Here is a 12,171-nt window from a genome sequence, read left to right as displayed (position 1 = left end):
TTTTGTTCCCACTGGAACTGTATACTCTCGTTTTATTTTCTGGTATTTTGTTTATGCCTGCGACAAAAGTTGACTTATTCCCTATTTTTCCTTCTTGTTTCTTCTTCAGACATAGGTGTATTGGATATTGTTAGGTTTTTATTACCCCTCTTTTAGTTTTCTGTAAAAGAAAACTATTTCGCCGGGTTTGTCTGTCCGTCCGCACTTTTTTTCTGTCCGCCCTCAGATCTTAAAAACTACTGAGGCTAGAGGGCTGCAAATTGGTATGTTTATCATCCACCCTCCAATCATCAAACATACCAAATTGCAGCCCTCTAGCTTCAGTAGTTTTTATTTCATTTAAGGTTAAATTTAGCCATAATAGTGCTTCTGGCAGCCATATAGAATAGGTCGCCACCGGCCCGTGTTTAAAGTTTTATGGGCCGCGGCTCTTATAGCATTATACGAAGACCACCGAAAGACAGATCTGTTTTCGGTGGCCTTGATTATATGATGGACAGAAAACTCGATTGCGCTGAAGAAACTTCGGCGCATTTTTTACTTGTTATTTTAATGGTTTTATGTGAAGAACACTTTCATCAGCATTAGACGGGTAAAGCAAAGAGGTTATAAAATGATTAAATTTAAAAAGATGTATTTATAAGATGATAAATATGTAAAATCGTCGTTTGCAACAGGGTTTGGCATTTAGGTTGGTCCGTCATAATGATCGACTTAAAAATAGAAAAACAAAAGTGAATGGCAGCCTCTCTAACCACAAGCGCCTATACAAGTAATCGGAATAATGGGTCCAGATTATAGAAACATTAAAAGAGTAAAATAAAATGTTGGGCTTTAGGTCAAAAGTCTCTAGACTCAGTGGTCGAATAAGCAGTACCAAGCTTTGGCAATGAAAAGATTAAAGTTCGGTATGCCGAATGCTTTGAAAAAGACGCCTACGTACGGCCTCAAGATCTCTGCATAGAAATGTCGTTTCTTGATCGTTATTTGAGATAAAGTACGGAAATAGTGAACCTGTGTAGGAAATAGTGAATTTGTGTAGGAGTTGTTTTTATTTTACATATGCCTTTTTAGGGTTATTAATTTTTGGCATATTTTTTTCAGTATTTTTCCGATATTCAGGAGAGTATATTAAGCATGGATACCATACTTGATATACCATAATTGTGGATAGTATTTACTGAGAAATTCTTGAGCTTCGTTTTCTTAGAAAGGAATTAGGCATAGCAATTTACAAAACGATTTTAGGATTTCGTGGATGAACCGATTTTTTTATGACTATTGACCTAATTCATTTTAGCCTTTGTGTACTTACCAAAGCCTAAGCAATTAAAGGAAATGATTAAGAGGTAAGCATTTTCCATTCCGATTTCGATCAAGGAGTTGGTGAACCGTTATCGCGTAGTTAAAACGTTGGGCAATAATGCCATATGTTCGCTTCCTGTAGGTGGAGAAAAGGGGAGTTTGCAAAGATAGATGACAAGAACAGCTGCGCTCACACAGATAGATAGAAAGCTAGATAAATGTAGGGTAAGGGAATTGGTGAGAGAGAAGAAAAAAGCAAGACTAATGATAGGTGAATCAAATGAATGAGGAAAGATATATATCTGGAAGGAAATAAGTATATATACATATGTATGTATGTATGTATGTATATTATATACTATATATATATATATATATATATATATATATATATATATATATATATATACATATATATATATATATATATATACTATATATATATATATATATATATATATATATATATATATATATATATATATATGCATATATATATATATATATATATATGCATATATATTATGTATATATGTATGTATGTATGTACTGTATGAGAGAGAGAGAAAGAGAGAGGACTTTATAAGAATGAGGCATCCTGACAGCGTTTTGTTGGTTCTTTAAAAAGCGATGGGAGACAGCTAGCTGTACCGAGCAAACTCTCTATTTTCCCATTCAGTTTTACCAATGTCGGTAGTTTCATTTATTCCCAAAAGAAATAACCACCATATAAGCCAGAAATTTCTGGAGAACATCTTAGGAGTTAGCCAGCAGTATCCTAAACATAGGGGTAAAATTTAGTAATGAGAAGAGGAATTCGGGCAAAATACGTTGGTATTTAAAACGGCGAAAGACTTTTGTGTTAACAGATTTAATTGGATACATTTCAAATTCCGCGCTATTGATTAATTCCTGAATGTGAATGAAACAAAAAACTGGTTTAGATATAGAGAAATCACTGTTTAAAGTAGTTGCCAGGCTGTTACAGAAGTGGCAGGTTTTATTGTTTAGAATTAGTTTATTCTGCAATGCATCTAGTTCAAGTTTTTCTTTTAGAGATAATTACTAAATTAATTATCATTCACATGTGTATGAAGGCGACGTAAAATGATACGCTTGTGTTCACATGATGAGTTTTAGGAAATTGTTGCATCTTGATTACAAAATGCATCCTAATATTTTTCTGATGTTGCCGGAGAATCGTCTTGGAAAGTAGAAATTTATTCATGTCCCATTTTCCAGTTCAAACTTATATACAGTACTGAATTTAGTTCATGTATTTATACATGTCAATAATGTATCAATACTAATTACAGTTTAATTCATTTCACGGATTTATTTACATTAATGTATATTTACTTCATTGTCTTGTAAAGCGGGGACGAAATGACCTGCAAATGGTCGAAATAACATGACGTTCTTAAAGTCCTTTTCTTTGACCATCTCCCTGACCAGGGTGGGGTCGTGGGCGAGATGGGCGCCGGGTCGACTTTTGGGGAGAGCGTCCTCAACGACGCGCCGAGGAAGAGCACCATCATCACCCGGGAGAACTGCGAACTCCTGAGGGTGGAGCAGAAGGACTTCCGGTACATATGGCAGGTAAGGTGAAATTCTGATTTCTTTCCGGTTTGTTTAATTGATTTTCAGGTGATTTATATATATATATATATATTATATATATATATATATATATATATATATATATATATATATATATATATATATATATATATATATATATATATATATATATATATATATGGGGAGGGGAATTTAGGAATGGATGCCCCACGTGCGGTTGGTGGTGGTGGCAAGCCAGAGGGAAGCAGTGTATGTCAAATTTTTTTAAAAATAAACTAGTATGACAATCTTCATGTGTTTTCAGCTTCCAAAGACTATCCATCCTTGACGTAATGTAAGGAAAAAAAACCGTAATTAAGTAAAAGGTTAACAAGAAGAACAAGGAGAACTTGGTCAAGGATTTTTTGAATTATATATATATATATATATATATATATATATATATATATATATATATATATATATATATATATATATATATAATATATATATATATATTATATATATATATGTATGTATGTATATATATATATATATATATATATATATATATATATATATATATATATATATATATATATATATATATATATATATATATATATATATATATATATATATATATATATATATATATACTGTATATATGCACTTTTATTTGAAGTTGGGAGATTTTATTTCTGAGACTGCAGTATGATAAGCTTGACATCTTGAACTCATTCGGAAAAGGTATGAATATGTATATGACAATTTTTATTTCCGGCAGTGACGTTTAGTTTTGATTCTGTATGTGTGTGTTGCTAGGATTAACTAAAAACCAATGAACGGAATTATGGGGTTAAGAATATTTTATATTCGCTATGTTACAAGGAAAAATTGAGGAGATTTCGATTTCTTGGTCGGAAGCCAGTTTTTATTTTTCTGTAAAAGAAAACTATTGTGCAGGCTTTATCTGTCCGTTCGCCGTCAGATCTTTAAAACTGCTGAGGCTGGAGGGCTGCAAATTGGTATGTTGATCATCCACCCTTCAGTCACCAGACATACCAAATTGTGGCCCTCTAGCCTCAGTAGTTTTGATTTTATTTAAGGTTAAAGTTAGCCATAATCGTGCGTCTGGCAACGCAACAACACAGACCACCGGGGACTGCTGAGAGTTTTATTGGCCGCGGCTCATACAGCATTACGAGTATACTGAGACCACCGAAAGCTATATCTATTTTAGGTGGCCGTGATTATACGATATACAGAAAACTCGATTGCGCCGAAGAAACTTCGGCTCATTTTTTACTTGTTTCCTGACGTAGTTACTGCCACAGATGTGCATGTCAAGATGATTGCATCTTCTGCCGTTTGTGAAAGAGCGATGCAGATGATCTCGGTAATGACACTAACTGCGTCCAAAAAGTTCCAAAGGCAGAATCTGTGAGCTAATAGGTTAATCACCATGTAGATTTTTTACAATCTCTGATTGCCTTTTCTGGTTGCTACTGCAATGTTGATAGCAATAATGCACATCATATAAAGCTTGCTAATCTGGGAATAATTACCGTCGCTCTCATGATCAGCAACTAGGTATTGTGTTTCCGTAAAGTTACGGTTGGTGTATTGAACTTAGAACACGCAGCAAATGAAAAGTATTGTGAAGGAGGGTAAAATGCTAGTTTTCTTTTGTGTGATTTTGAGTGCTAAGCCTTTTAATGTGTTTATGCAGTACAACTGTTGGTAGTAGTGTAATAAGATGAATTCTTCTTATTTTTTTTTTACTTTAAAAATACTATGATATATATATTATATGTATACAGTGTATATATTTAAAAATACTATGATATATATGTATGTATATTTTATATAAGTACATTCATACATACTGTATACATAAACATATAAATTGTGTTTGTATATATCTATATTTTTTGCACCAATGCTTAGAATTTGGATACTTACTTTGGTAGAGTTTTTCGTTTTTGTCCTCATGAAAATGGACTGTTTCATAAAACTGAGGTAAAGATGCATAAAAATATTTCATTGGTTTATATAGTATTATGCTTATATTTATTTTTTGTGTTTTTCATCGATTGGTGGCCCATATTCATTATTTAAGTAATTTATTGTTGATTGGCCGGTTTGGTACATAATTTGTAATATTTCTGTTGCTTGGTATAGTTATTTGTTTTGGTGTTATAATTTGGATTGTAAATAGTATAGTAACATAACTTGTATTATACATCTTGCTTTGGGTAAAGTTAAAGTATTTCTTTTATTTGCAACTGTCATTTTAACTTTTCTTAGTGCTGGTATTATAATTTGTGTATTTTATGCTCGTATTTCTCTGTTGGTTCGATGATAGAATTTGCTCCATTCCTTTTTGCAATCGTTGTCATTTTTTTATTGTTCTTTTTGTTGACCGAATGAGAATATCCATTCATCATCTAATTAAAAACAAATGATAATCCGTGGGATCCGATGCTGGTCAAGGATTTTAATTTCTTGAAAACTTCGACGGCGTGATTGCTCATGAGCCGACGGAATTAGCTTTCAGTGACCAAGGGCACGTCGTCTCTCTCTCTCTCTCTCTCTCTCTCGGTTGCTTGCTCGCTCGTGTGTTGTTATATATGAACTCTGTTTTTAAGACCCGTGCAGAGGATGAAAAGGCTTCAAAATCCTAATTGTTTTGCCATTTTTAGCGGGAACTATTTTTTTTAAAGCTTAGGAATTCTCTCTCTGCTTCTGTATTTCCTGACTTCTACGACCATTTTGCCTTTTGAGAGGCAGATCTGTACTTTCTTTCAAGGTTAATTCCAGCCATTTTCCTTCTCTCTCTCTCTCTCTCTCTCTCTCTCTCTCTCTCTCTCTCTCTCTCTCTCTCTCTCTTCTTCTTCTTCTTCTTCTTCTTCTTCTGCCGGACTAGAAAAAGGCATGAGTTTCTCTTCCCATTTGCCTCTGAACCTTCATAAATTATCATAATCTTGGATTGTGCGTATCATGATGATTATTATCACTACTGCAGCTGCCGCCGCTAACACTACTACCATTTAAATAAAAACAATAATATCTAATACGTCAGTAACAGAAATAATGAAACTCCTTTAAAGAGAATTGCATTTTTGTAATCGCAAAATACTGCTTTGGAAATTTTTGCATGAGACATTTCCTCGGGAAGGAAGGAAGAGATATGCATCGCGAGGGATTTGAGGAAAGGCTGAGTTTTGACGGAGATCCCGAGATCAGTGAGAGGCAGACGAGGCTGGTATTCGCATCCAGCGAGATTCCAGCTTCTTCAAAGATAAAGATAATTCTCCTTAAAGGTAAAAGAAATCAGGCTTTTAGCATTTGAATGGCCTCTCGTCTCAACTTTTGAAAATGGCGTTTTTCGCCAGATAAGCTTTAAAATAACCCCCCCTTTTTTCCCAAAAAAGGGGGTGGGGATGAACTGCAGTTTTTTTATGCATGCTATTCTTTTCCTGATCGCAAATACTTCATCTCATACAAAATTCAACTTTGTATCTTGAAAAATAAAGAAATTAGAGCAGGTTGAATTTTCAAAACTTTGATGGCTTATAACTCATTTTTTTTTTGTGACGAGAGGCCCTTCCAATGCTGAAAGCCTCAAATGGGAATTGTTGGGAAGTCGGAGGACGGATATTATTCCGCCATTCGAAAGCTCCTGGTAACGTGAAGCAAGAAAAAAAAAGTTAAGCCATTCTTTTTAAGGCGTGAAGAAATACGATTCATAAAAAACGCGAGGACACGTTTTCTTATTCGAATACTGCTAGTAAGAGCAACCTTATGCTTTCATTTAGTATGGGCCTAAAGGACGAAAGTAAATCAGAAAGGCTACCCTGATTATATATATATATATATATATATATATATATATATATATATATATATATATATATATATATATATATATATATATATATATATATATTATATATATTAAATCAGAAAGGTTACCCTGAGTTTTATATATATATATATATATATATATATATATATATATATATATATATATATATAAATGTGTTTGTGTGTATGTATTTATGTATGTATGTATGTATGTATGTATGTATGCATGCATGTATGTATCTGCCCCTGAAACTACAACACCCACCTTTGCTCTCTATCAGAGTGGTACGATGTTGTTGTCAAAAGCAGTAGTCGTAAATAATGCACCAGTCATCAGACACCAGTCTTCAGAAGCAATAGAGCTTTGTGCTGCTGCAGTATGGCGAAGTTGAAACACACACAGTTGCTGCAAAGGCGACACCTCAAACGGTTGACAGTTGCTGTCTAAGAAAAATGCCAGTCCCTCACCTCTACCATTGATAACAAATCAGCAGTAACCTTCCGTACAATAAATATATAGGTATGGTTTCCGGATAACTTTAGATTTATATGACAAGGAATGTGTATTAGTGAGGCAAACACAGACTAGGGTATTTTAGTAGATATTTCGTGTGTGAAAAGGTTTCTCTTGAGAGAGAGAGAGAGAGAGAGAGAGAGAGAGAGAGAGAGAGAGAGAGAGCACCTAGCCACTTTAGGACACAAGGATATTAAAATATATTTGGAAATATAGGTATTTAATTCACGCAGGCGGTAACGTTTGCAGACGCTTAAGAGTTGTTGATTGCCGCAGCCAGTTCACACAGATATGACTAAATTCATCGATGTATTCCATTCCGTGTTTAAAAAAAAAAAAAAAAAAAACTCTTCGTTTAGGTTACATACCTTTTCTATAAATGCAGACTTCTGCATGATCCAAGAGTTCATGATGATGTTGTTGTTTGGTAAGCAAAGTTGTATCACAATCAGGTTTACTTATGATAGCAATAAACATACCGTTTTAGTGTTCTGTAAAAGAAAACTATCGAGATGGCTTTGTCTGTCCGTCCGCACTGATTCTGTCCGCCCTCAGATCTTAAAAACTATGAAGGATAAAGTTAGCCATGGTCGTACGTCTTGCACCGCTATAGGTGCCAACAACGCAGGTCACCACCGGGCCGTGGCTGAAAGTTTCATGGGCTGCGGCTGAGAGTTTCATGGGCCGTGGCTGAGAATTTCATACAGTATTATACGCCGTACAGAAAACTCGATCGCGCTGAAGTAACTTGGGCGCATTTTTTACTTGTTAGCTATTACAGACAATTTTTCCCAGCATTAATAGCGTACATAGATGGCTCCATTTTTTTTTCCTTTTGTACAACCATTGACGGTTCCTGGATATTGAGGTCCTTCTGCTCCAACAGATCATACGCACCATCTAGCCAGTGCTGTTGCGGTCTGCCTCTCTCCTTTCTCCCAAAGCGTCCGAATGACACACTCTTTTCCATCAGCTTACCGTTTCACGCTCTCTCAACGTTTCCAAAATAACTAAGAATACTGGTCCGACTTTTCACACACATTGTAACCCTTCCACCATACTGTCAAGCCTTCTTACCATTCATATACTAAACACAAAATAGTTCTGCAGCTTTTATAATTTTTTTTCAGTCAGTACCTGCGCTTCCCTTTATGCCAGAATTCGTTTAGGGGCGCCTTCTGTATCACCAGTTTTTGATGCTGCTTTAATGTCAGCTGTCCTGTATGGGTGCGAGTCGTGGCTGAATGCAGACTTGAAGCCAGTAGTGAAGTTATATAACTGGGGATTAAAACTATTGCTTGGCGTTAGAAAGACAACAAGTAATGAATTATGTTATATTGAATAGGATACCCGCCATTACGAGATCTTGTTATAGCAAACAGAGAAAGTTTTTAGTAGGATGGAGAGAGAGGTCTTCGTTGGAGGATGACCCTTTGATATTTTCAATTAAGACCGTATTAGGAGCCAGGTATAACACCAAGACTTACATAGAAGGATTGATTAATGATAGTAGAGACGATGTAAAAATTGCAATGGAAACACTCAGGCGTAACATCATTAATTCTGACTCCTCAAGAAAGGTTACATATAGAGAAATCAATCCAGACCTCTTAGTTCATGATATCTATTCTGTTAGGCATAATGTTTCCGAATTAGACAGAGTCTCATTCACTAGGTTCAGAATTGCATCTCACTCTCTGGCCGTGGAAGTGGGTAGGTGGAGTAGGAGGGGAGAGGCCGTCTGCCGTTGGAGGAGCGGTTGTGTACCTGTGGAGCCATTCAAACAGAAGTACACGTAACGCAAGTATGCTCAAGGACACAACATATCAGAGATACCTATAATTTATCTAACATGAGGGATATATTTTCAAAATCAGCGAACCCTGGCGGAGCAATGTAAGATTATTAGCTTAGTCCTCTGTGAGTATTTATGAATGTTTGTGAGGTGAAGGGAAAATGAGAATAAAAATAGCTTTTTTGGAGTATGATTTTTTTATATAAATGTCAAATTTTGTTCTTAATTTTGTTTGCCATATGATAATTCTTTGTTTTTGTTTTTATTGTTGTATAAGATAAAAACCTGTTATTCTGACTTTTATGTATGTAAATTTTGTATTGCCAAGTGTAGAGTTGTGCCTTTGTTGGACCAAATATAACTAATTACTGTAAATATGAGCGATGTATAATTGTTGTGGTCAATAAAATATCTAATCTAATCTAATCTATATATATATATATATATATATATATATATATATATATATATATATATATATATATATATATATATATTATTATGTATATATATATAAATATATATATATACAGTATTTCTAAATAGATAAAGATATATGTATGTATGAATCACGAAAATTAGGAACGTGATGAATATATAAAGACAAAATCCAAGAAGGAAAGAGAAACAATGGATTATTACAAGGCCTTTCGACTTCATGTCCTTTACTTAGCAGACTCCAGTGTTTCCCTTTCCTTCGTGGATTTTGTGTTTATATATATATGTGTGTGTGTGTGTATGTATTATATATGTATATGTATATATATATGTATAGAGAGAGAGAGAGAGAGAGAGAGAGAGAGAAAGGACCACCTAGGTAACAGCGCGGTGTCTTGAGATGGTTTGATCATGTGGAAAGAGCGAATGCCGATAGGTTAGGGGAAAAAAAATGTGCAGCTCTGAATCTGTGAGTAAAAAGTAAAAGAGGAAGACTGTAAGCGTTGAATGGATGGTTAGAAAGAGGCTTTGGAAAGGAAGGGCTCTTACATTCAGGAGTTGCGAGTATGCAAGCACGATGCTGAGTGGCTCATTTCGTTTCTGAGTGTTCGATGTGCTACGAATGCGCATTTTTTTAGTTGTATGAGCGGCGTAATGTGAAGCTTTCCACGTAAAATAAATCTAATCCTTCGGGCCAGCCCTAGGAGAGCTGTTAATCAGCTCAGTGGTCTGGTTAAACTAAGGTATATTTAACTTTTTTTTTTTTCTTCTCAAGGGGTTCATCAACAATTAAGGATTGGCACTGATATAACTTTACAATCATTTTTATGATTTGAAACAAGAGCATGGATGGCACTTTAGGTAATATAGCAAAGTGATTTACACATACACATATATGTATATATTTATATACATATTTATATATGATATATATATATATATATATATATATATATATATATATATATATATATATATATATATATATATATATATTCACATATAAATTTATTTACTTATGCTGTGTGTGGGGCATGCATGCAAATAACGAACAAGTCACTGGAAAATGAGACAACATTTTACAAGTGATCACAGTTAAGCTCAGGAATCCGTTCGCGCACCCAAACAATGCACAGGGAGTTAAGACCCCATTGCTGAAACCTTCGGTGTTGACGCCAGTGAAAATGACTAACGTTTAGTTGCCTTTTTCTCTTCCCATTCTCTTTCCCCTCTTCTTACACGAGCCGTATGGCGAATCCAAATCCCTTGTGGCATTCTTTCTATCACGTAGGATTTTGGTCTTTACTTGGGTTTTCAGCGTTGGCTTGAAGCATTGTTTGTTTGGATTCTTTCCTGTGCTTAGATTTATTTTTAGGCGTCACATTTCTTCATATTTCCCTGGTGCTTGCTTGGTTTCACGGTTCTTTATGTTTAGTTTGCTTTTATGTGAATGTTTAGTTCCTACAGATTTGTTTTTCTTATGTATGCAACTCTTCTGCATCTTTTGTTGTCAGTTGTAAAATTTCATTATATTCAGTTATCGCTGACGTTATCGTTGACGCATGTTTGCATAATCTTTAAATTGTTTTTGTTCGGATGAATAATCCCCTTATATTTAGCTTGTTTTTGTTTAGATATTTAAACTCATACGTGTCGCGTTTTCTTTTTGACTTAGTTCTGCGGGCTTTTATTTGGATGTCAGATCTTTCCTTTCGTACAGAGCAAGAACTTTGTTATAATTTACTCATTTGTGCTGGTTGGTGTCATTTTTTCATGCATGTAGAGCATTACACTGTATGTCTTGTGTGGGAGAGAGCCGGTGCGCTATGACTTCTGCAAGCAGAACGCGATAATAATAATTTTCTGGAGGAGTGGAGTCTTAACCGTGAGTTATATGTACATACGAGCTTAACCGTCATCGGTGTGTGTTACAAAAGTTGTATTTTCGAAACTAATACCTTGGTGCGTTTCCTTTGGCAGAGGGTTGATGACCTTTACTTAAACCCTATAGGTGGATAGTGCCGTCAGTGTACCCCACGTGGTGCATTGTAGGCATTACTGAAGGTTCTTTGCAGCGTTCCTTCGGCTCCTAGCTGCATCCCCTTGCGTTCCTTTTACTGCACCTCCATTCATATTCTCTTTCTTCCATCTTACTTTCCACCCTTTCTAACAACAGTGCAAGTGCGGAGTTTTCCTCCTGGAACCCCTTTAAAACCTTTTTACTCTCAATTTTTTTCATCGCTGAATGACCTCATAGGTCCCAGCGCTGGATGTTTGGCCTAGATTTTATATTCCATTCCATCCCATTGCTTATATGCGCAGAACACATCGATTTCTGTGACAGGCGTCAGCTCTTTCCACGTCCGGGATGTGTAAAATTTGTAGAATGAATTTCCAAAGTTGGCGGGATACGCAAATAGCTGTATTACCATATATGCACAGTGGTATAATAACAGTTTTAACCCTAGTTGACTACTTTCATGCGTTTAATGTAAAGTACAGTAGGGTTTTCTCTTTAAAACTATATATCTCTCATTATAAAGGAAGCGAAGGAAAAAATACTGGCTTGTTAGGAAGGGAATGCAAATCAAAAATAACCCGAATCCTTTTCCAAATGGATGAAAATATTTTTATTGAGATCTCAGCATTTCAGTGAAATATCTCTACGGTTATTCATTGAAATCGCTCT

The 12,171-nt window shown here is 35.0% G+C and overlaps 1 protein-coding gene across 7 annotated transcripts in view; it reads left to right on the top strand.

The window, feature by feature from the left end:
* Positions 1–12,171, top strand: part of Epac (Exchange protein directly activated by cAMP) — a 659,154-nt gene that overhangs the window by 433,750 nt on the left and 213,233 nt on the right. For all 7 annotated transcript variants that reach the window (XM_067123714.1, XM_067123713.1, XM_067123717.1 and 4 more), the window contains one exon: positions 2,761–2,904. In XM_067123714.1, coding sequence (XP_066979815.1) covers positions 2,761–2,904 — 144 coding nt within the window. The remainder of the gene's footprint in view (positions 1–2,760; positions 2,905–12,171) is intronic.

This window comes from Macrobrachium rosenbergii, chromosome 21, assembly GCF_040412425.1.
Source record: "Macrobrachium rosenbergii isolate ZJJX-2024 chromosome 21, ASM4041242v1, whole genome shotgun sequence".
Lineage (NCBI taxonomy): Eukaryota > Metazoa > Arthropoda > Malacostraca > Decapoda > Palaemonidae > Macrobrachium > Macrobrachium rosenbergii.
Note: the sequence above shows the minus strand (reverse complement) of the source record. Positions and strands in the feature narration are given on the sequence as shown.